The 26,349-nt window shown below is 43.6% G+C and overlaps 1 protein-coding gene across 3 annotated transcripts in view; it reads right to left on the minus strand.

Moving 5' to 3' along the window:
• The window catches only part of TLN2 (talin 2), a 237,705-nt gene that overhangs the window by 61,083 nt on the left and 150,273 nt on the right, over window positions 1-26,349 (minus strand). For all 3 annotated transcript variants that reach the window (XM_083183520.1, XM_083183519.1, XM_083183521.1), the window contains 5 exons: window positions 15,488-15,696; window positions 15,154-15,273; window positions 14,051-14,248; window positions 11,580-11,719; window positions 10,856-10,949 (listed from right to left, as the gene is read on the minus strand). In XM_083183520.1, the coding sequence (XP_083039646.1) occupies window positions 10,856-10,949; window positions 11,580-11,719; window positions 14,051-14,248; window positions 15,154-15,273; window positions 15,488-15,696 (761 nt within the window). The remainder of the gene's footprint in view (window positions 1-10,855; window positions 10,950-11,579; window positions 11,720-14,050; window positions 14,249-15,153; window positions 15,274-15,487; window positions 15,697-26,349) is intronic.

Below are 26,349 nucleotides of genomic sequence, written 5' to 3' on the forward strand. Positions count from 1 at the left end.
TCTGTGCCCCAATTTCTCCCGAGTACGGCAATGCCTGACATGTGACCAAAAAATATCAGTTGGGTGCATGGCAGGACTTAGAAGGGAAGGAGTGATTTTTGGATTTTGCAGCAAAGATTTTGGTGGAATGAATGGTGGGTGCTATGTTGCATTAGCAAGACTCCCAAAGCACCAATACAGTGGAACCCCCCCACAAGTCACCCCATTTTGCAAAGTACACCCCTCAGGGAATTCATCTAGGGGTATAGTGTACATTTCAAACCCCCAGGGGTTTCACCAATTTTGGTACAACTGGGATGTGAAAATGGAAAATTACATTTTTTTACACAAACATGCAGTTCTGGCTCAAAATTTTTCATTTTCACAAGGAATGAAGGAGACAAAGCACCCCAAAATCTGTGCCCCAATTTCTCCCGAGTACGGCAATGCCTCACATGTGACCAAAAAATACCAGTTGGGTGCATGGCAGGACTTAGAAGGGAAGGAGTGATTTTTGGATTTTGCAGCAAAGATTTTGGTGGAATGAATGGTGGGTGCTATGTTGCATTAGCAAGACTCCCAAAGCACCAATACAGTGGAACCCCCCCCACAAGTCACCCCATTTTGCAAAGTACACCCCTCAGGGAATTCATCTAGGGGTATAGTGTACATTTCAAACCCCCAGGGGTTTCACCAATTTTGGTACAACTGGGATGTGAAAATGGAAAATTACATTTTTTTACACAAACATGCAGTTCTGGCTCAAAATTTTTCATTTTCACAAGGAATGAAGGAGACAAAGCACCCCAAAATCTGTGCCCCAATTTCTCCCGAGTACGGCAATGCCTGACATGTGACCAAAAAATACCAGTTGGGTGCATGGCAGGACTTAGAAGGGAAGGAGTGATTTTTGGATTTTGCAGCAAAGATTTTGGTGGAATGAATGGTGGGTGCTATGTTGCATTAGCAAGACTCCCAAAGCACCAATACAGTGGAACCCCCCCACAAGTCACCCCATTTTGCAAAGTACACCCCTCAGGGAATTCATCTAGGGGTATAGTGTACATTTCAAACCCCCAGGGGTTTCACCAATTTTGGTACAACTGGGATGTGAAAATGGAAAATTACATTTTTTTACACAAACATGCAGTTCTGGCTCAAAATTTTTCATTTTCACAAGGAATGAAGGAGACAAAGCACCCCAAAATCTGTGCCCCAATTTCTCCCGAGTACGGCAATGCCTGACATGTGACCAAAAAATACCAGTTGGGTGCATGGCAGGACTTAGAAGGGAAGGAGTGATTTTTGGATTTTGCAGCAAAGATTTTGGTGGAATGAATGGTGGGTGCTATGTTGCATTAGCAAGACTCCCAAAGCACCAATACAGTGGAACCCCCCCACAAGTCACCCCATTTTGCAAAGTACACCCCTCAGGGAATTCATCTAGGGGTATAGTGTACATTTCAAACCCCCAGGGGTTTCACCAATTTTGGTACAACTGGGCAGTGAAAATGAAAAAAATACATTTTTTTACACAAAAATGTACTTCTGGCTCAAAATTTTTCATTTTCACAAGGAATGAAGGAGACAAAGCACCCCAAAATCTGTGCCCCCATTTCTCCAGAGTACGGCAATGCCTCACATGTGACCAAAAAATACCAGTTGGGTGCATGGCAGGACTCAGAAGGGAAGGAGTGATTTTTGGATTTTGCAGCACAGATTTTGGTGGAATGAATGGTGGGTGCTATGTTGCATTACCAATACAGTGGAACCCCCCCACAAGTGACCCCATTTTGCAAACTACACCCCTCAGGGAATTCATCTAGGGGTATAGTGTACATTTCAAACCCCCAGGGGTTTCATCAATTTTGGTACAACTGGGCAGTGAAAATGAAAAAAATACATTTTTTTACACAAAAATGTACTTCTGGCTCAAAATTTTTCATTTTCACAAGGAATGAAGGAGACAAAGCACCCCAAAATCTGTGCCCCCATTTCTCCAGAGTACGGCAATGCCTCACATGTGACCAAAAAATACCAGTTGGGTGCATGGCAGGACTCAGAAGGGAAGGAGTGATTTTTGGATTTTGCAGCACAGATTTTGGTGGAATGAATGGTGGGTGCTATGTTGCATTACCAATACAGTGGAACCCCCCCACAAGTGACCCCATTTTGCAAACTACACCCCTCAGGGAATTCATCTAGGGGTATAGTGTACATTTCAAACCCCCAGGGGTTTCATCAATTTTGGTACAACTGGGCAGTGAAAATGAAAAAAATACATTTTTTTACACAAAAATGTACTTCTGGCTCAAAATTTTTCATTTTCACAAGGAATGAAGGAGACAAAGCACCCCAAAATCTGTGCCCCCATTTCTCCAGAGTACGGCAATGCCTCACATGTGACCAAAAAATACCAGTTGGGTGCATGGCAGGACTCAGAAGGGAAGGAGTGATTTTTGGTTTTTGCAGCTCAGATTCTGGTGGAATGAATGGTGGGTGCTATGTGGCATTAGCAAGACCCCCGAAGCACGGTGAAATGATGAACCTAATAATCCATAGATGTGTGGTATATTTTGAAACACTCCTTTATACATAGGCCGGGTTTGTCGGGGCAAGTTTCACAGTGGAAAATAGTTTCCTTTCTTATTCCCTTTTTATAGCAAACTTTGCACCTTTTTTGTGTCCTGCCCTTTCTTGCAGTGGAGGGGATTTCGTTGGGAAAATGCTGCCCTGGTACAATACGGGGGCCAGTACTAGAAGTACTGGGGCCCTCTGCCTGCTGATTCCCAAATGTTAGGCTCTTTATGACTTCCTCTTGAAAGTGCATAAATGTCCCCCTCTGGCCGGTAGAACGGAATAGCACGTAAGCGTTATACAGTGCCATCTGGATGATATACACGGCCAGCTTCTTGTACCAGATATTTGTTTTCCGCAGGGCACTGTACGGCTTCAGTACCTGATCTGAAAGATCCACTCCACCCATGTACTTATTGTAATCTAGGATACAATTTGGTTTTGAGGTGTGGGTACTGGTACCTCGTACAGGGATGGAGGTGGTACTGTCTCCATGAATTGTTGTCAGTATAAGGACATCCCTCTTGTCCTTATATTTGACCAACAACATATTTTCGGTGCATATTCCCCTGCTTTCACCCCTTCTCATTACTTGGGCAATGTGCGTTTTGGGGAGGCCTCTTTGGTTCTTGCGCACAGTACCGCAAGCTGCTGTACCTCTTGAACCAAGGGCCTTAAACAGGGGGATGCTGGTGTAAAAGTTATCCACATAGAGGTGATAACCCTTATCCAGGAAGGGGTGCATTAAATCCCAGACAATTTTTCCACTAACACCTACGAGGGAGGGGGGGCATTCTGGTGGTTCAATTCTTGAATCCTTCCCTTCATATACCCTAAACTTGTGGGTGTACCCTGTGGTGCTTTCACACAGCTTATACATTTTTATCCCATACCTTGCCCTCTTACTGGGAAGGTACTGGCGGAATTTAACCCTTCCTTTAAAATGTATAAGGGACTCGTCGATACTAATACATTTATCAGGGATGTATAGCTCTGCAAATTTGGCACTGAAATGATCAATGACCGGCCTGACTTTGAATAGCCTGTCAAAGGTGGGATCATCTCTGGGTGGGCACTGTGCATTATCGGTGTAATGTATAAATTTATGGATTGCCTCAAAACGAGCCCGGGGCATGGCCATACGGTGAAATGGGGTGCTGTACAGAACATCTGTACTCCAATATTGCCTAATTTGTGGCTTTTTTACTATGCCCATATGTAACACCAGACCCCAAAACGTCATCATCTCTACTGCATCTACAGGGGTCCACCTAGCAAATGATGACGTGGGGTTTTGAGCAATAAACTGCTGGGCATATAAATTAGTTTGGTCCACCATTAAATTTATAAAATCATCAGAGAAAAATAATTTAAAAATGTCAATTTCTCTGAGACCTGTTGAATCAAATTGGATTCCTGGGATGGCCAAAAACTCAGGAACCTGGGGCTCAAAATTGTCTGGTGGTGGGGTCCATACGAGATCAATTATTGGGGGGGGGGTCTCAGCTGCTCTACGGGGGCGTCTTTGAGGGGGTCCCTCATCATCAGAGGAGGAAGATGAGCTTAAGACAAATCCTTCAAATTCCCCGCTTGCCTCACTGGCTGTGTCAGAGTCAGAGGCAAGCATGGCATATGCCTCCTCCACCGAATACATTCTCCTGGATGACTGGGACGACATTTGGGATGACATTTGGGATGCCATTTATATTTTTGTGTTACTGGTAGTGAAATGTTTCAACACGTGTATAGTGTAGGGGGGGGTACAAACTTTATTTCAACCCGGGGGGTATGTAGTGTGTATGTATGTAGTGCAGAAAAAAAAAAAATACAAAAATAAAAAAATTGAAGGGTTCAAAAAAAAAAAAATGGAAGGGGTTAAAAAAAAAAAAATGGAAGGGGTTAAAAAAAAAAATGGAAGGGGTTAAAAAAAAAAAATGGAAGGGGTTAAAAAAAAAAAAGGTCCTGCGCCAAAAATTGAGCACAGATGTTGGTCAGTAACGTCCGTCACTGAACAGCGCTCAAAGGCAACAGGAATTTGATTAAAAAAAAAATAAAATAGATCAACCCTGTGCCGAAAAAGCTGATCAGTGATGTACGTCACTGATCAGCGCACAGTGGCCACAGGACACACACAAAATCACAGTGTGTGTAAAAAAAAAATGTAAAAAAGACCCCACAGCACTCACAAAAAATAAAAAAAGGTGATCAGTGATGCGACACTGATTACCAGTGAGGGGCAGCAGGTGCACAACCTTTGGTGGTACTGACAGGTATATATAAAAAAAAAAACCTCTGCACCCCTAAAAAGTTGCTGATCACCTCAGATATAGTGATCAGCACAAAAGGCGGGGGCAGCAGACACAAAATTTAGCACTCTCTATCACTCTCTGTCACTATCTCTCTATCTCTCACTATCTATCACTCTATGACACTGCAGCAGTAGCACTGACAGGTATATCTATATATAAAAAAAAACCTGCGCCCCCAAAAAGTTGCTGATCAGTTAATTTATACTGATCAGCACAAAAGGGGGGGCAGCAGTCAGTTATAAAAAAAATATATAGCACAATCTGTCACTATCTCTCTATCTCTCTCTCTATCTCTCTCTATCTATCTATAGCTCTATCACACTGCAGCAGCACAAAATATAGCACTAGGCCTCTCTATCTCTCTCTATCTCTCTCTATCTCTTTCAGTTATATAAAAAATATATAGCACAATCTGTCACTATCTCTCTCTCTATCTCTCTCTCTCTCTCTATCTCTCTATCTATAGCTCTATCACACTGCAGCAGCACAAAATATAGCACTAGGCCTCTCTATCTCTCTCTATCTCTCTCTCTCTAACTCTCTCTCTATCTAATAAATCGCAGCAGCACAAGATGTCACAGGATGTCACAAGATGTCACAAGCATAAGCAACCTCAATGATCAGGTAAGTATTTTGGATGGGTTCTGGTCAGTATAGGCGGCAGCTGGGCACGGTGACCGCACTGCACGCTATTCCAGACCGGAATGGCGTCTGCAGTGCAGTCACCGTTAGTTTAAACCCCCCTCCATGGCTGTGATTGGTCCGTCGGTCCGACGAACCAATCACGGCCTTTGGGGGCGGGAGGGGTGAGGTGGGGTGACACCAGTGTCACCCTTACACCCCGCGGTGATTGGTGCTGTACTTTACAGCACCAATCACCTCCGATCCCGTGTCACCGGCGAACGTTATTCGCCGGTGACACAGAAAACGCTGTGAATGGCTGTTCACAATGAACAGCCAATCACAGCGATCGCCGACGGGGGGGCGGCATCGCCGCCCCCCCTGGGCATGCACGGACATGTCTGCTGTCAGGGACAGCAGACATCGTCCCTCTGTCACTGCGTCTCTAGACGCAGTGACAGTTTTAAGCCATGACGTATATATACGTCAACGGTCGGGAAGTACTTCCCCGCCATGACGTATATATACGTCAAATGTCGTGAAGGGGTTAAAATCCGAAATGCGGGATCGAATCAGTGCTGTATACACATTTGGTTTAGACTAATATATATATATATATATATATATATATATATATATATAGTAAGCAGGAGGGGTGTGCTGCAGCACAATAACGGATAAAAAGGAAAAAGAAGTGTACCAGCGCTGGCTGAGATTATTTTTATAGAAAATAATAATAATGATATAGTAGAACGGTATCCTTTACAGTATTTATTATCAATAAAAATGCTAAAATAGCTGTACCAATAATAGGTAATATATAGGTAAAACAGGGGGTTACAATAAAATCATAATAATGGACATTCAATCAGCATCATAATAAATTGTGGGCATTGGTGTATATATTACCACACAGACGTCACAGATGGTAGTCCCATAAAGCAGCAGATATCCAGGTGGCCAAAGGCAGTCCCAAAACACAGAGTCCAGTTGGAGAATTAGGTTCCTCTGGTGGGAAAGATGGTAAACCTGGAGGAAGAATGGAGTATCCAGTCGCTGCCTCGGATAATGAGTCCGGATGGGGTGGTGCAGATGCACGGTGTGTGGTCAGCTGTGGTTGAAATCAAGCCCAATGGTGATGCGATGAGAGGGAATGTCCAATAGTGGGTGGCTCAACGCGTTTCCCTGGGTCAAACACCCAGCTTCTTCAGGAGCAGGTATGCATCTGCACCACCCCATCCGGACTCATTATCCGAGGCAGCGACTGGATACTCCATTCTTCCTCCAGGTTTACCATCTTTCCCACCAGAGGAACCTAATTCTCCAACTGGACTCTGTGTTTTGGGACTGCCTTTGGCCACCTGGATATCTGCTGCTTTATGGGACTACCATCTGTGACGTCTGTGTGGTAATATATACACCAATGCCCACAATTTATTATGATGCTGATTGAATGTCCATTATTATGATATTATTGTAACCCCCTGTTTTACCTATATATTACCTATTATTGGTACAGCTATTTTAGCATTTTTATTGATAATAAATACTGTAAAGGATACCGTTCTACTATATCATTATTATTATTTTCTATAAAAATAATCTCAGGCAGCGCTGGTACACTTCTTTTTCCTTTTTATCCATTTCGAGACCTGACAAGTCTCAGTACCAGCTGCAGATAGTAGCGCACTGATCACCAGACCTCTTTTTTCTCCTAGCACAATAACGGAGACTGGTCAGCGTGGATGATAGTAAAAAGTTTTACTGAATAACATCAAACATCTCTGTACCGACGTTTCGGGGTCCCGTGCGCCCCGTTTTCTTTCCTCCTTGAAAACGGGGCGCACGGGACCCCGAAACGTCGGTACAGAGATGTTTGATGTTATTCAGTAAAACTTTTTACTATCATCCACGCTGACCAGTCTCCGTTATTGTGCTGCAGCACACCCCACCTGCTTACTATCTGCCACTACGCTGCAAGCACCGGAGCACACCAATCCTGAAGCAGGAGTGCCGGACCACTGCTACAACATATATATATATATATATATATATATATATATATATATATATATATATATATAATTCCCTGAGGAGGCACTCCGACAGGCTTGAAATGTAAGAGAAGGAGAAAAACGCTGGTGCCTTCCAGAAAGGAGCGGAGTCCCGGTCCTTGTATGTACAGGTTGATGGGGGCGGCGGCACTCAGACAATGATTACACACGGAAAACCAGCAACTTGTTTGCCAACGTTTCAAAGCCGTGTGGCTTTTTTATCAAGGCATACTGTGAAGAAGTTCTTCACAGTATGCCTTGATAAAAAAGCCACACGGCTTTGAAACGTTGGCAAACAAGTTGCTGGTTTTCCGTGTGTAATCATTGTCTGAGTGCCGCCGCCCCCATCAACCTGTATATATATATATATATATATATATAAATAAATAAGACTTGCGGTGGGGCACTCGTGGCTTTTCTTCAATAGCAATAAAATAGCCAAAAGCATGAGGTCCATTTTCTCGATGTAAAAGTCTCTTTGAATACAGGCATCATCTCCACGTGTGTATACACTAAATTGACCGATCGTAACACCATGTTATCACCAGCTAGCTGTCACCCACGGAGTCTGGTTCAATCTTTACCGTACTCACAAATGTTACGCTATTATCGAATTAATAGTGACCGGGCCAATTGTGAGTTCAATTAGATGCTCTCATTGAGAAATTCCGGAGACGTGGCTTCAACAAGCAAGATTTGCTTGATTGTAAGCAAAACGTATTACAACTAGATCGTGCCTCATTACTTCAACCCAAAGTAAAAGACAACACAATGTCTAAAATTATGCCCTGGGTTAATCGGTACAATGTGGTTTCCAGTGATACCACATCTCTTGTCAAATCTAACTGGCCACTTATCAAAAGTGATACCTCTCTACCCCTTGGCGAGCATCGTATCATGCCATGCTACTCCAAGGGTCGGAGTTTAAAAGACATTCTAGTGAAAACCAATGTTGCATTGAATTCTGAAAGTTCACCAGCAACTTGGATAGGCGTCAAGAAAAAGGGTTGTTTCAGGTGCGCATGCACTACCTGTCAATTTTTATTGCCGGGTGACTCTTTCAACCACCCGCACACTGGCCAAGTTTTTTAAAATACGCCATAATCTTACCTGTAACTCCACTTTCATTATTTACCATCTTATATGCCCGTGTAGTTTGTCTTACATAGGCAAAACAATTAGAAAGTTCAAGGAGAGAATGACTATGCACAGGAGCACTATTCGCCAGGCACTGGTTTCTGGCGGTAGCGAGCATCCTGTAGCAAGACATTTTGCTGAACACCATCATCCGTTGAACAGTCTAAGGTACAGGATGATTGATTGGGTGCCACCAAATATATACGGGGTGGAGACCGGGCTACTCAATTGTTACGGTGTGAAGCACGGTGGATACACCGCCTTGGTACTATCGCGCCGAAAGGCCTCAATGAATATATATCTTTTTCTGTATTTCGCTGATAATAATTTTTTCAGCGGTTTATATATTTTTGTCTTGCCTCCCATCTGACACTTATAATATAACTGTGATTTTACTATCTGTTATATGTTTGATGTGTCTTTGGTATTCATTATTATGTATCGTATGTTTCTATATTTATGCTTAACAGCAGAGAAGTGAGATGGTACTTGTGAGTTATCCGGGCGTCCGATTTTTAAATCGGGTCGGATCGGGACATCGCATCGCATGCGACCATCGGATGCGATGCGATGACCCGATTTTTCCATAGGAATCAATGTTAAAATGGACTGAGTCCATTTTAACATGGAATTCAATGGGAAAAAGGGGTCCTTTTCATACCCCTACTATCCAAGTGGGCATGGAGTTGGATATAAACCTGTGGCGAGCGTAGCTCGCCACCGAGCCCGAAGAGTGGCGAGCGTAGCGAGCCCCGCGAGGGGACACGGAATACCGTCCCCTCGCGGGGCTCGCTTCGCTCGCCACGCTTCGGGCTCGGTGGCTCGCTACGCTCGCCACAGGTTTATATCCAACTCCATGCCCACTTGGATAGTAGGGGTATGAAAAGGACCCCTTTTTCCCATTGAATTCCATGTTAAAATGGACTCAGTCCATTTTAACATTGATTCCTATGGAAAAATCGGGTCATCGCATCCGATGGTCGCATGCGATGCGATGCGATATCGCATCGCATCTGATTGTATGCCTTAACTTAAGGCATACAATCAAAAAATCGGACGCCCAGATAACTCACAAGTACCAGTGAGATTGAGACCCCAAGCAGCTGCTATTTTTTTCTTTTAAATATCAAGTTTTACCGTTCAGTTTTTGCACCTTATTTTCTTTTTCACTCTGGTTAATTTTTTCCCTACAGCGCTGGAGTAAGCTTGCGTGCCATTTCCATGACAACCAGGCCCTCCACTCGCTGTTCACCAGCTGAGCGCATGACGTCACTATGTTGCGTTGGGCGGCTTCTCAAACACCCGGCGTCTCAGCCTCACTTCCCTGGTGTGATGTCCTATAAAGGTATGTAGTTTTCTCTTTTTATTGTAACCTGACGACAATTTGAATAATAAATTGAAACGTTGCTGCATTTGCTGCTTTTGGCTATTTTATTGCTATTGAAGAAAAGCCACGAGTGCCCCACCGCAAGTCTTCCATATCTCCACAGTGCTGGCACTGGCGCAACTGACTGTTGTTACAAGGAGTGCCAAACCCCAGCTACATATATATATATACATACATACATACAGATCCGTAACTATAGAAGTCTTGCCTGCACAGTCTATTTTTCTATTCGATTTCGATGCTGCGCACCGGGATAGAATTGAAAGCATTTTATTTCGATTACATTTTGCTTATATAAGCAAAATTTATTTAAAAAAAAACAGAACAAATAAAAACCGTGTGTACGCCCTATTACAGTAAGGTGGTTATTAAACGTCATTTTTAAAAACCTATGGAAAACTAATAATGGGCTAAGAGGCCCTTCAGGAAAGTTAAAAAAAAATGACATTACTATATATCAAAGTGCAAGCAAAAGAATGAGAACCGTGTTGTGTAATCCAGTTTGTACATGAGCAATTGTATAAAACATTTATAAATCTACAGACAAAATTTGACAAACTAAATACTAAAATTCATCTGACCTAATTACTTTCCAAATATATAGATCCTTATTAATGTTAAACTAAGTGACCTTGGCTATGAACAATGAAAACTGAATTCTGTTATGTAGCATGGTTACCAAGATAATAGGGAACAGATTTACTAGCAAAGTTGTAAGTTAGGGGTAATAATAATAATACATTAAAGGTTAATTTGCTGGGATAGCAAGTGCTATAAACAGAAAAACAAACCTCCAGCTCACGCAGAGCATTGTCACATTCTTTTTGCCCAGGAGCCTGCTGGGTGCATATGGTGATTAGTTGGTTTATGCTCTCCGTCACGGCCCTAAAAAAAAGATAAAAGAAAGTCTGTGAATTTACAATGTTCAGTACAATAAAGTGGTCTGTTCACACCCTGAAAGGAAGTATATATTCTATATTAGCCTTTCTGCATCAAGGCAAAACCAAAATCTGGAGGAGAAAGATGGGGATGGAGAAGTGTATGTGGGGGGCATGGAATTGTGGGTTGATATAGGTGAGAGAAGTGGGTGTGGGAGCGAAGGCAAGAGAAGTAGATGAGGGACAGGGTGATAGAGGTGGGAGTGGAGGTGAAAAGTGGGAGTGAAGGAAAGGTGAGAGGACGAAGTGGAGGAGGGTAGGTTAGGAATGGGAATGAAGTGAGGGGTAGATATGGGATGGAGGAAGGTGAAGCAAGTGGGCAGGAAGAAGATGTTAGAGGAACGGGAAAGAATGTATTTGGTGGTGGGGATAGAGAAGGAGTTGATGGGTGAAGGTGGAGAGATAGGTGGATCTTGGGGAAGAAGGAGGCGTGGCAAGACAGGAAGGAAGAGGTTGTGGTAAGAAACCAAAACAGTTAACGTTTGTGGAAATGGAGAATATCTGCAGGAAGCAAATAAAAAAAATAAAAAAGAATAACAAAACCACTAGTGGAGATGACTTGACTGCATTCTCTCACCTTGCAGCTGCTGCAAGAAGATTCTTGGCACTTGGAGCTCCAGAATCAACAGACAGAGATTTTGCAGCCAGAAGTAGTTTGCTTGAGGCCATGGAGATGGTCTTGAGGTTCCCTATAACTTGTATCTGGTCGTCTTTGCTCTGTAAAGAGGTCACAACAGCAGCAGGTGGATGTTGTCAATAAAAATATCTAAAACTCAAAAGGATCTGAAACACTAGAAGAAAACACTTATCTGTTCAGATGACATCTGATTAACACCATACAGTAATTGGGCAAGTGATCTCTGCACTATAGATGTATAGTCAAATACTGGATGTGCAGGTCTGGTTATCAAATTCTTGAACCGTGAAAGTCCTGTGTTTGGGATCTCATTGTGAGCTGATCATATATTATTAAAAACTCAAGCCTTATCACCTTACCAGTTTAACTATAATTCCAGGTCAAACAATTAAAGGGAACCATTAATAAGGAGTTTAAATAAACAAAGCTGTAATACTTTCCAGAACACAGTCTAATAATCATAGCATTTCCATAAAGCGGTCTGTAAGTACAATTCTTAGCAATTTACTACGTTACTTGACAGATGATTACTGCATACTGTAGGTATTAGCAGAGATCTGCTGTAACCACAATATGTATTGGAGGTCTCTGATTACAAAGTAAAGCAATGTCCATCTGTCAGATATGCTTGGTGAAATAATTCTGCCGTAAATTTGATGATTGGCATTATCCCCTATTTCCTTCTGAAGTTGCTCCTGTGTTAAATTTATTTACAAACTACAGAAATTGAGACTGTGATTATAAATGCACTTACTGTAATCATTTTACATTTTAATAAAGGCGTTTTTGAAAAGCATTGCAAACATTTGCCAAATATCGTCTCTTCCCACAAAATGAATCCTTATTCACGACTTTGTACATATTTGCCCACAATAAAGAAACAGGGTCAGAAGTAGTGTGATGAAGACATCTCCCAAGCACACTAGGTTCTTATGATGCTTAGGCAGGTCACTTTGAGGAGTCCAAATGCATTGGCAAAAAGTGACCACAAAGTACCAGAGGTGAGTCTGCCCAGCACATGTCTTTGGAATCCAGCAAGCTGTGTGCATTATCCAGGAACACTATGCTCACACCACCATAAGTGTCTCCAACTCTGGGTAAGAACGTCCCAATATACACTTATTGAATGAAGACTGCATTCAACATTATTATCCTCAGCACACAAGTCGTATTATTTCATGTTTTATGCTTATTTATAAATAATTTTACCTGAGGACACACTGAGCGCCCATGGTTCTTACACCAATTCTTGAGGGCAGCACAAATGCTTCCCTAGGGCGCAGGCATGTGTATTGCAGGGTGCCTGGAACTTCACCCAGTCGTGAGTTGAGCTACAGAAACCACCCATAATACTCTGTGGGCAAAGACCCTACTGACTGTGGAGCTGCCTCTGAGCATCCTTAGGATGTTCCAGGCAGTGTTGTACTTACCAGATCCAGCAGCCCCAACCCCTAGCATGTAACTTTATAACGTGATAGATTAAGGGACAGGGTCAGCATAAGTTGCACTGCCTCCTTGTTTCAAATGACAGAAAACAGCTTTCTCACTGTGGACATCTACAGTCATTTCCATGTTTGTAGATTATGCCGATTGTATATTTATAGAACACCAAAAAGGGAACTATCAAGAGCAATAGTAAAAGGCAAAAAGGCGTTTCTTGCTTATAGAAAAACACAATGGAGCTGAAGAGCCTCCAAACAGTACTATACATTGAAAGCAACAGTACTCAGTCCAGTTACAGCACTGGTTAAGAATCCCTGTATAGCCATTGTCTTTTCATTCTCTTGGCGACTGCCTATTAATGTAAAGCTGCCATAAGGTTTTAATTAGTACTTTTTACCAAATTATGTAAACTTGGTTATAACATTATAATCCACATCATACACACTCAGGGCAGAATGTCAATCCAAGAAAGTATTCATTATGATGTCAATTACAGGCAAGATCAACTTAAAATGTCAGAGTACTCCCCTGGGCATGATAACCCTGTACTCCACCTTTGGGAGGATAAGGGAATATCAAGGATTAAGGATGTTTTTAACCCAGTGGCGTGAATCTACCTTTATGTAATCTTCAGGATCAGCTTCAGGCGTCTCAGACAATTCTAGATGTATCTACAATTGACTCATATCTGTTTGATTATGTCACCATATTCTAGAGCATGAATATCTGACCAAGTAGTAGTTAATTTGTTAACGCTTTTACCCATATAAAACTAAGGGGGCATTCATCCCCAGATCCCGATTGCCAGTACATCCCGACAGTTGGGACCCTGGCCCTTTTTTTGGACCGCTCGCCATTTTATCGGCAGGCGGGATTTGAAATGTAAGGCTTGGAAGGTTCAAAAAGTGCTAAATGATAAAGGAAAAAAAAAATTAATTTGAAATCAGACAGCAAGTTGTAGCTCTAACCTGTGTTTGTCCAGCCATTTCAATTCCAGCATCAAGGAACTCATCAAAATCATCACTGAATTTACCAGACGCGGCTGCCAGCTCCCCGCTCTGCCCACGGGAAGCGTGAACCACTTCTCCAGCTGACTGGTTCAGACCCTCGGCTGCCTGGTTCAGCTCACTCTGTGCCTCCTGAAAAGACTTGGTGCTTGGAGGAAGCTAAAAAGACAGATTAAACACATGGTAATTTCCAAGAAAAATAACGATCTCCAACAATGTGTAATTATACAGCATTAGATACAGAAGTTGCCATGAAGAAAAAGCAGTACCTGCTTTTCTACATTCTTTGCATTGTAAAATGAGAGCAGAAGGCTTTGTGTCAGGTTTATTACTTTGTAGTGTATTCTAGCCCTCAAAAATCTAGTCTTATTTTGATAAAAAGATTAACCAATTAAGGATTATCTCCATCATGATCTGAAGATTATTGTGGCTATGATAGTAGGGGGTAAATTTACTAATATGGGAGTAAATTGAAGATGGGATGTTGTCCATATAAACCAGACAGATTCTACGTTATTTATTGAGCACCTTCTAGAAGATTACAGCATCTTATTGGTTGCTATGGGCAACATCCCATCTTCAATAGAACTTCCATCTGAGTAAATTTACCCCAGGGAACGGACAGATGAATTTATGCCTGCATTGTCCCCTGCACTGCTGTGCTTTATTATATACATTAGAAAAAGGCACTTCAGATAATTGCAGCTCCATTATACTGTATATAGTACCAATAGGGAGCATGTTCCAAAACTTCCTGTTTCTAACTATCCAGCACAGTGGTTCTCAAACTTGGTCCTCAGGACCCCACATCGTTCACATTTTTTCGGTGCACTTATTACTGCCTGACGCATATAAAAATATCCACAAGTGGATCTGAGAGGAGACCTGCAAAACATGCACCGTGTGGGGTCCTGAGGAGTGACTTTGAGAACCTGTGATCTAGCATAGTTCTTAAAGCATTGTACTGGCTGAACCTAACAAACACCAAAGTGGCCTCTACTTGGCATAAAGCTTAGAGGACAGAGACCACCATTGCACCTGGCACTCGATAAGCATAGACTCACTGAATCCACCAGCAGCTTCTTGCTGGATTCTCCAATACTCTTCAAAGCCATATCCACATCCTTTTGCCCGGGAAGGCAATTCACACAGTTATTCAGCGAATGAGAGACTGCTTTAGCCACCTTGGGGGAAAAAAAACCAGAATTTGAAACATTCAGGATTCCAGCATTAAAAACACAACAAAATACCTGTCAGGGAGCCAGTTTACAGGTTGAGCCATTATACCATTCTACATTGGTAAATGACCTCGATAATTAAAATGGGATGTAGAATTGTAAATTTCCTAATTTAGCCGACAATGCAAGTTTTGCATGCTATTTATTTGCGGTTTCTGACCTGGGCCAGTCTCTGCTGAATCTCTGCATCACCCGGAGCCACTAGCGCTTGCTTTGCTTCTTGGATGAGCTTGGCTGACCCATCCATCACATCTCTAGCCGAATCCAACATGTCGCCAGCAGCCTGCGGATCACTAGTGGAAGCAGCTACCCCTCGAGCAGACTGTGCCAGGGATTTAAGAGCCTGTGCAGTTTCCCTTGCAGCAACACCTAAACAACAGTTCTATATTAAAACATAGGAATACCAGGTAGCCACATAACATACACAGAAATTCAATAAGGGTCACCATGAGTAAGTCCAGGATTCTCAGGTTGTAACCTACTTTTCTCCTTTACATTTAAGGCAGTATTCAATGTGAATACTGGCGACGTGCAGCGAATCCTGTTTAGGATTCGCTGCACATTCGCCACTGCTCGCTGCGTTCCGGAGCCTCGCCGGCTCCGGTATTCAACGAGTCAGGGGCTCGCTGCCCCTGACTGGCGAATTTGAGCTCCTGCGTCAGACGCCGCAGGGAGCCTGAGGACGGTGGCAGGCAGGGAGATGTAAGTCTCCCTGCCTGCCCCAGAACGTTTGTGGGGGGGAGGTGGGCTCCCCGGGAGCCAGGCAGCACAGGCTGCCCCCTGGGGGTGCCAGCAGGGGACCGGGTATATTCACTACACCCGATCATGCATATGTAATGATCGGGTGAAGTGAATATATGAATATACAATGAGCGGCTCGGCTCCGGCCCCCTGCTGGCTGGTCTGTGTAAAAAAATATATATATAAAGGGATTTTTGTAAGAACTTACCGTTCGAATCCCTTTCTCTGATATGGTCCTGGTGACACAGCTCAACACTGGGATGTAGGAGGGTCCGAAGGAGCCAGGCACCTATCCTAAAGCTTTAGAGGGTAGGCTCCTCCCCTACTGCATCCCTGGACTCTTCAGTTCAATCTTTCAAAGCCACTGGAATACATTAACTCAGTACAAACGCCTGCACATATTATATGCACAATTTATAACAGAAACTGTTAACTTTAAACCATTTTAACATGAACATCATGAAACTTCTGGCATACTTACTGAGCGTAAGGGAGGGATCGCTGTGTCACCAGGACCATATCAGAGAAAGGGATTCGAACGGTAAGTTCTTACAAAAATCCCTTTTTCTCTTTCAATGGTCCTGGTGACACAGCTCAACACTGGGACGTTCCAGAGCCGGTCCTTTGGGAGGGTACGCTCAGGTCTGCAGCTCTCAGCACTGCTCGCCCGAATGATGCGTCCTCCGACGCGAACTCATGGAATTTATAGAATTTGGCAAATGTGTGAACAGATGACCAAGTGGCAGCTCTGCAAACCTGCTCAGCTGTGGCCCCATGTCGGACCGCCCAAGAGGTGGCAACTGACCTGGTGGTATGCGCATTAATTCTGGCCGGTACAGGCCTACCCACTTTGGTGTATGCAAAGGCTATCATAGATCGCAACCACCTAGCAATGGTCTGCTTAGATGCAGGCCAACCAATTTTATGTACGTCATACAGTACCAATAAAGTGTCAGTCTTCCTAACACTCTTCACTCTGTCCACATATATGCGTAACGCACGCACAACATCCAAAGTCTTTAACTTGTCCCTTTTCTTAGAACCCTCTGGAGGTTGAAAAACAGGTAAAACTATCTCCTGATTTAAATGGAAGGCAGAGACCACCTTCGGTAAAAACTGAGGCACTGTTCTCAGAACAGCCCTGTCATCATGAAAAATTAAGAAGGGAGATTTGCATGACAAGGCTCCCAACTCTGACACTCTTTTAGCAGATGCTACTGCTAACAAAAACACTAGCTTCCACGTGAGAAACTTAAAGTCAGCCGACCTTAAAGGTTCAAATGGTGCCTTTTGAAGACAATCCAAAACCAGTGACAAATTCCAAGGCGCTACTGGTTGCTTGTAAGGGGGTTTTAGTCTGGATACCCCTTGTAAAAAGGTTTGAATCTCCGGTAAAATGGCAATTCTTTTTTGAAAATAGATGGACAAGGCCGAAATCTGCACCTTCAACGACTGAAGGCTTAGGCCCGATGAAAACCCATCTTGTAAAAATTCCAACATTTTTGATAATTTGAAGTGAGATGTGTGAGCTTTTCGCCTCTCACACCATCTAATATAAGTCTTCCAGACTCTATAATAATTTGCCGAAGAAACAGCTTTTCTGGCTTTTATCATAGTCTGCACTACTGCGTCAGAAAACCCTTTCTTTTTCAAAATGGCGGTTTCAATAACCAGGCCGTCAAAATCAATCGATCGGAATCCAGGTGATTGAATGGGCCTTGTCTTAACAGATCTGGTCTCAGAGGTAGACGCCATGAATCCACTGATAACCTCTGAAGCCTCGAGTACCAGGACCTCCTTGGCCAATCTGGGGCCACAAGGATCACCGGGACCTTCTGGTCCTGTACCCTCCTCAACAGTCTCGCTAACATTGGAATTGGAGGGAATGCATAAAGAAGATCTCCCTGCCAATGAGTAGTCATGGCATCCACTGCCTCTGCTAGCGGATCTCTCGTTCTGGCATAGAACCTGGGCACCTGATGGTTGAACCTGGATGCCATTAGGTCCAAATCCGGAGTTCCCCACATTGCAGCGATCTGGTGAAACACCTGAGGGTGTAGGCTCCATTCTCCTTCCTTGAGCTCCTCCCTGCTCAGGAAGTCTGCTTCTATATTCTCCACTCCTGGAATGAATATAGCCGATACGGCAGGAACATTCTGTTCCGCCCATAGGAAGATTCTGGACACCTCCCACATGGCCAATCTGCTGCGTGTACCTCCCTGGTGATTCAGATACGCCACAGCTGTGGCATTGTCGGTCTGAATCCTCAAAGGGAGGTTCCGTAACCTGTCTCCCGCCAAGGAAATCACTTTCCAGACAGCTCTCAGCTCCAAGATGTTGATTGGTAACACTGATTCCTCTGCCGTCCACAGGCCCTGCAGCCTGAGATCCAGGACTACTGCCCCCCAGCCCCTGAGACTGGCATCGGTAGTTACTACCAACCAGTCCCAGGTCTGTAATGACCGACCCCACTGAAGGGAATCTACCTCTGTCCACCATTTCAAGGAGTCCCGAGTGTCCGCAGACAGCACTATCAACTCCGTCTTCATGGTCAAAGTGTTTCCTGACCAGGCCGACAAAATGTTCCATTGGAATACTCGAGAGTGGAACCTGGCAAATTGAAGCGTCTCGAATGACGCCACCATTTTCCCCAGGAGCTTGAGGCACCTCCATACTGACAAGCTCGGAGCTCTGAGAATCTCCTGAACTAAGGTGACCAGGTCCCTGGCCTTTATTTCCGGGAGAAATACCCGATGGAGATGGGTATCCAGTATGACTCCCAAGAACTGGATCCTCTGTGATGGTACCAACTGAGATTTTTGTAAGTTTAAAATCCAGCCGTGAGCCTGCAAAAAACTGATGGCCTCTTTCAAGTGACTTTGAAGCAGGGCTGCTGACTCTGCCTTGAACAGGAGATCGTCCAAATAGGGTATTACTGTGATTCCCCTGAGCCTCAGCACGGCCGCCATCACTGACATTATCTTTGTAAATACCCTTGGCGCGGTTGCTAGCCCAAAGGGTAACGCCCGGAACTGTAAATGCAGGTCTCCTATAGCAAACCTCAACAGAGTCTGATGTTCCGGGTGAATGGGAACGTGCAGATATGCGTCTTGGACATCCATGGACGCCAAAAATTCTCCCTGGTCCAGACTCAGGAGTACAGACCTCAAAGACTCCATTTTGAAATGGTCTACCCATAGGTGGACATTTAAGGACTTCAAGTTTAGTATTGGTCTGAAAGACCCGTCTGGTTTGGGCACCAGGAACAGCGTGGAGTAAAAGCCTTTCTTCCACTCTGCCCTGGGAACCGGAATTACCACCCCTTTTTCCAAAAGGGAATGAGCCGCTCTCATAAGAGCTGTGCGCAGGAGCGCCTGTTTTGGCATGGGTGTGGGGATGAACCTCTTCGGAGGCAGCCCTCTGAAAGGGATTTTGTAACCCTGGGTAATAATCTCTAAGACCCAGGCATCCTGGTCTAGAGAAGCCCAAGCGTCCCTGAAGTGTGTGAGACGCCCCCCCACCTTTATCCCTGCCGGGCCTATCCCCTGGCAGTCATGCGGAGGGTTTTTCCTCTCCTTTGGAGGCAGGCTTCTTATGGAAGGAGCCAAACCTGGACCTTTGAGATTTGCCCCTAGAGGTCTGAAACTTTCCCCTGAACGACTGTCCCCGAAAGGACGCACCACCTCTAGGGGAGGGCCGAAAGGACGGCCTAAAAGCAGCGAATCTGGATGACTGCTTTGTTGAGGAGGCCGGCAGAAATGTACTCTTGCCGCCTGTGGCTTGCTTTATAATCTCCTCTAGCTCAGAACCAAAAAGTAACTTTCCTTTGAAAGCTAACATTTCTAGGGCCTTTTTGGACTCATTGTCCGCTTCCCAGGCCTTAAGCCAGAGCACTCTCCTGGCATTAATAGAGACTGTGGACACTCTGGTAGCCATTTTAAGAGCTTCCTCCTCTGCTTCCACCGCATATTCTACAGCAGCCTTAATCTTTTCTGCTACCAGCAAAGCACCAGGGTCAGCCTGCAGCATGGTGCATAACTCACCAGCCCACTCTATAATGGCCTTAGAGACCCAGGCTGAAGCAATAAGGGGACGTAGGGTAAACCCCACCCCTTCAAAAATAGCCTTGAGGTTTCCCTCCAGCTTTTTATCCACAGAATCTTTAAAAGCTGCACCACCCTGTACAGGCAATACCGTAGCTTTTGATAAACGTGCCACTGAAGCATCCACAACAGGCACCTTTTCCCAGAGTTCAGCATGAGACTCTGGCATGGGGTACAGACTAAGGAATCTCTTAGGCATCTGTAGCCTCTTATCTGGGGTTTTCCAAGCCCCTTCCAATAATTCCTGCAACCCCTCATCTGAAGGAAAAGTAACAGCCTCCTTCCGCTGTCTCTTAAAAACACCCTTAACAGGAGTCTTATCCTCTACAGACAGTTTTAAAGCCTGTTTTACAGCTACAATGAGATCCTCTATACCAGCAGCAGAGGTCTCTTCAAAATCATCACCCTGGTCCCAGGGTGTGTCAGTATACTCTCCTTCCTCCGCATCTACCACAGTAGGCATAGCATAAGACCTTTTAGGGGTCCCTGCAACATCATCCATTTTGTCCAGTATTTCACTGAATCTGTTGATCCCCTTAGCAGTATCCTGCATCACCTGAATAAGCGCAGGATCTGCCTGGGTAAGAGGCAAGGAGCCAGACGACTGCTGAGATGATGGCATAGGTCTCTGTGATTCTACCAGCACATCACTCTGCCTGTCCAGAAGCTGCACCAAAGCGTTTACAGACCTGCCTAGGGCACTGGCCCACGCAGGTTCACTCTGCTCTGCCCTATGGGGTTCACAGCCCATGGGTCTCACATCAGCGCAAGTAATACATAAGCCCCCCTTGGCCATCTGCTCAGGGACAAACTTTTGTGTGCAAACATTGCACGCGCTCAGTGCACTAAGGGCTCCCTCCCCCAAAACCACAGCCTGATGCTCAGACATGATGCAAGTGAAAAATATATATATCTCAATATACACAGTGCAAACAATGTACAAGCGTTTATACAAAGTCAATGCACCCAGTCACTTAGCTGTCTGTAGGTTTCAACTGCGGGGAAGCGATGCCCAGGAAATCCAAGTCACTCTGCCAGGATCAATTAGCCAGCTCAGCTCCGCTGCAAGCGTTCTGAAAGGCGCCAAAGTCAGAGTGAAGGAAGAGACCAAAAGTCCCTGCTGCTGCGGGGTCCGTGACCTTTTGGCGCCAACCACCCCCAGCCAGCCGCTCCTTAGATAGGATTTTCTAGTTCCAGTGTCTCCCCCTCGAATGGGGACCACTTGGAACATGCCTGTCACAGCGCTGCTGTCCTCTCAATCAGGAGCTCAGCGTGTAAGCTCCGCATAAAATGGCCGCCGCCATCACGGAGCGCCTGTCCCCCATGATCCCCACCTAACTGTGGAGCCGGTTTCAGGCTACTCCGGAGCCCAGGCAGCCTCTTAATAGGTGGCTGTAAGCGCAGCACAGGGAGACCAGACAGCGTCTCCCCTGTGCACAGAGAGCTGACAGGACGCGCTTCTGTCAGCTCCTGCTGCGCTAGCAGTGTGAGGATTCACTATGAGAATCCTCACACTGTGCCTACCTAGCTAGGGTAATAGTTAATAAAATAATAAAAATCCCCTAACTACTCTATTTCTTCGGCTGCTCCCGCAGCCCTTTAGAATAGCACCCACTCCAGTGGGCACCTAACACGAACTGGAGAGTCCAGGGATGCAGTAGGGGAGGAGCCTACCCTCTAAAGCTTTAGGATAGGTGCCTGGCTCCTTCGGACCCTCCTACATCCCAGTGTTGAGCTGTGTCACCAGGACCATTGAAAGAGAAATATATATATATATATATATATATATATATATATATATATATATATATATATATATATATATAATACGTGGGTAGCAGGACGGCACTCCAGAGGGTATGCTTTTCGTCGGTGCCAGGTCTATAGATAGGAAATGCAGTACACTTACCCCCCCGCAGAAGGATGAAGACCAGCACTCAGACGTTGTAAATGAAGAAAGTTGTAGTTTATTCCATGTGCAAATACAAGCAACACGGGCTGTCCCGACAGCCGTTTCAACTGGGCATCAGCCAGTTGTCATCAGGGGATGACAACTGGCTGATGCCCAGTTGAAACGGCTGTCGGGACAGCCCGTGTTGCTTGTATTTGCACATGGAATAAACTACAACTTTCTTCATTTACAACGTCTGAGTGCTGGTCTTCATCCTTCTGCGGGGGGGTAAGTGTACTATATATATATATATATATATATATATATAGATATATATAAGCAAGAAACAGGCAGCGGCATTCCAAGGGTTTTTCAAACAGTGTATTCAAATCATAGGTCAGGAACCAACGTTTCGGGGTATCGGATCACCCCTTTGTCAAGTTACAAGTGAAGACCTTGACAAAGGGGTGATCCGATACCCCGAAACGTTGGTTCCTGACCTATGATTTGAATACACTGTTTGAAAAACCCTTGGAGTGCCGCTGCCTGTTTCTTGCTTGTTCTACCACTTGTCTCCAGAGGGCACCCAGGTATTTGCCCCCTACAGTTGAAGTGCCAGTCCACCTTCTACAAATATAGATATATATATTTTTTTTTATTAAATATATATTCATGTGCTTACAGCACATGAATAAAAATAGCATGCCCCTCCTCAGAATAAAATTCCAGATTTTTTGACACCAATTGTAAAAAACAAAACACTTTATTTTAAAAGTTCACCTTCCACTTCACCATAAAGAGATAGTGATTGCTACTCGGTGAATCATGGCAAAAAAAACCTTGAAATGTATTCGCCATCTGGTCATTGAATAGGGTGATTCACCGTTTTAGTCAGAAAGTCGCCTTACAGCACAAAATCGCCATAAAAACCTGGCGAATCAGCCTCATTGAATACCGCCCTTAGACTCAAAATATTGATTTCCTTTCATGTTTTGTGCCCCAGGGAATAACATACCATACCTTATTTCTACAGGACCTAAAATTACCTATTTTGATTGTTAGGACCTAAAAAGACCTCATTTTATTACTTCATACATTAACTGTGGAAAAAGAAGGTAAACAGTTACAACATGACCCTGAAGTCCTGAAAACCTTTTTACAAGAGTTTTGCAACAGAAAAGTACAAGATGAGTGCCCTTTTATAAAAAAAATATTTACCCCGCTATATGAGAAGGCCATTGAAGAGATACGGTCAGACATCTGGTTGTGTAGATGAAACAATGGATGCCTGTGGTGATACATTGCCTCCGCCATTGTGGGTAAGCTCACATGTGAGGAACCAACTATACCCCATGTTCTCCTGTGCAGGGAGCCTCTGCAAAGCAACCACTTGAGTGTGTCCATTGCAGTAAATGGAAGCCTTACAGGTGCTGTGGCCAGGAGCAGTGAAGGAGGATAAATTACGCTTGTTCGTGACAGAAAGTGCAGCTTACATGCTGAAAGCTGGTGGGTTTGAAGACACATCCTCACATGCTCCATGTCACCTGTCTAGCACAGGGGCTCCACTGAGTAGCTGAAGCAATTCGGGAGCAGAATTCTGTAGTCAACAAGATAATTTCTTCAGTGAAGAAGATCTTTCTAAAGGCACCAAGTCGAATCATTATATTCAGGGAGAAGCTTCAATCTACACCACTCCCTCCATAACCTTTAGTGACACAGTGGGGGACCTGGCACTCAACCGAAATGTATTATGCAGAAAACTATCATCATAGAGGTTATTTATGCACTAGATGAATGTAAATCTATCACTATTGTAAATTCAAAGAGAGCATTACACTCAGTGTCAGCTTTACAGGAGTTGAGCTATGTAAAAGCTAAGCTAACTTTTTCCACCAAGAAGGTGCAACCAAGAAGCTGGAAAAAGCAACTCTCCCAATGACTGAAGCACGTCAGGCCATGCGGGAAGTGAGGAATGAAGTGGCTCCTGGCTCCATTGCCAATAAGTTGGAGGCTTATATAGCAGCCATGAAATATGCACCCTTTACTTCATGTGATGTGGAGCTCAGCTTTAGCGCTTTCTAGTGGCTTTAGCGCTTTCTAGTAAATTTTAAAAGTTTTACTGCTGAAAATTTGTCACAATATTTTATTGTCCAGTATCATGTTAGGAGTAGGGATGTTATAATTTAGGAGTTTCAAATAAGAAGTTTTTATATATAGTACAGTTATTTACACTCTTTCACAATTCATATTTTATTGTTAATTTTCATGATGTATATGATACATGATTAATTCATATATAATAAAGGCAAAGTGTTTAAAACATAATATATTGCATGGTTTTGTTTTCTTTTCATACAATATACAAATTCCTAGATTTTATTTATTAAAACCTATAAAATCCTAAAACATAGTTTGAAAAAAAAAAATCAATTTTAGGTTTTTAGATCCAAAAAAACCTGGGCCTATTTATGAATAACAATGTTACAATAAGTTCCCAACACATCAAAATGTAAAAAATGGCAGCACTGATGTTACTTGCATATTAAAGCAAATTAATAGTACCTCATAAGGAAATAATTTAAGAAGTAATTTTACATATCGGTCATATTCCCAGTAATAGATGCAGTCAGTAGTTATATTGTAACTCAATATGCCGCAGCAAGGAAGGAAAACTTGTTTATTATTAGTTTTGCCATAGCGTTTTACAGGGAGTAGTTATTCACCTAATACATTTTCTGCATACCTCCCAACTGTCCCGCTTATCGTGGGAACATCCTGTTTTTTTGGGACGTGGGGCAGTTGGGAGTCCCCCCATCACCCTGAATAGACCCTGTGCGCGTGTGCACAGCATCTATTCCTGCAGCCAGAGGGGCTGGGGGCATAGCCAGTAGCTCAGCATGCCCCCACAGCAGCGAAAACGGGGAGTGGCCTCGCGGGGGGGGGGGGGGGGCGGGAGTCTAGTCCACGCCCCCGAAATGTTTGGTGCGTCTTCGGAGAAATTAAAGTTAGGAGGTTTGCTATTACATAAATGGGTTCTTCATTTTAAGAGAAGTATTATCCTGCCAGTATTGTTTTGGAGTGTGGGATGTAACACACGGAGAACATACAAACTCCTCATCAATACATCCTTGGCGCAATTCAAACCCAATACATCAGTGCACCCACTAGGTAATGGTGGTGCACTGATGGATGAATTGAAATTTATTCCTCAAAATGTCTTTAATTTATACAATTATTTTTTTTTCCAATTTTTAACCATTTATTAAAATATTTTGATTTGATAAAGTTGGTCTTCTTAAGCATTTAGAGGTGTTCATAGCTGTTATTTATTCTCTGTAAATAATTTACAACCTTTTTTATTAGAAGTGAAAAACTCCATAACATATTTTTCATTTAATTAATATTTTACAGTGGCAATCTAGAGATGGTGTTCATCTCTAGATAAATTACATTCATGCACAGCCTCCATTAAATCCAATGAGGGCAGAGAAATAAACACCTAGAAATCAGTAATTTTCGCATGTATCCAAATGCAGAAAAAGCAAAAGTATGGCTTCGCTTACTACAATGCTGGGGAAAATGTCATATTTAATGTTTATAACCGTGCCCCCAGGTTCCTTTCAGTAAAGGGGAGTACACACAGTTTTAAGCCCCATACACACTGAGATATTGGCTAATGGCCAATTTTGACTAAGCAATTTTGACTAGATATGCAAGAGATTTTGGCTAAAATCACAGGAGATTTTGACTAAGCAATTTTGTCTAACTAATGATAGTCTATGACAGTCAAAATTGACTTGCCTGCACAGTCTATAGGGGGTGTACACACGGGGAGATTTTGACTAATGGACAATTTTGACTAAGCAATTTTGGGAGAGATTTTGGCTAGATGCACTGGGGATTTTGACTAAGTGATTTTGTCGATTATCGGTAAAAATCGGCCGATATTTCGGACGATCAGTCGGAAATCGGACAATCGGCCAAAAAGTCGTTCTGTGTGTGGGGGTCTTTAGTATCAAACTCTTTTCCCTTATATTACTATTAACTTGTATAGCGCCAGCATATAGTCCTATCTTGTAACTTGATTACTAGATAGGACTGATTACTGTGTAGTTTCAGTGATACAGTAGGTCAATATAGATTTACTGTGCTATTGATATTTTTGCTTTGTCGTAACTTTGTATATTTCCTTTTGCAGCGGAAAATGATAATCTCATGCAAGAATCAATATGAATGCAAGTTCCTAAGTACATTAAGCATTCAGTCAATAAACAGCTGGGATTTCTA

The sequence above is a fragment of the Crinia signifera genome, chromosome 4 (assembly GCF_055691185.1).
Source record: "Crinia signifera chromosome 4, ASM5569118v1, whole genome shotgun sequence".
NCBI classification, from domain to species: Eukaryota; Metazoa; Chordata; class Amphibia; order Anura; family Myobatrachidae; genus Crinia; species Crinia signifera.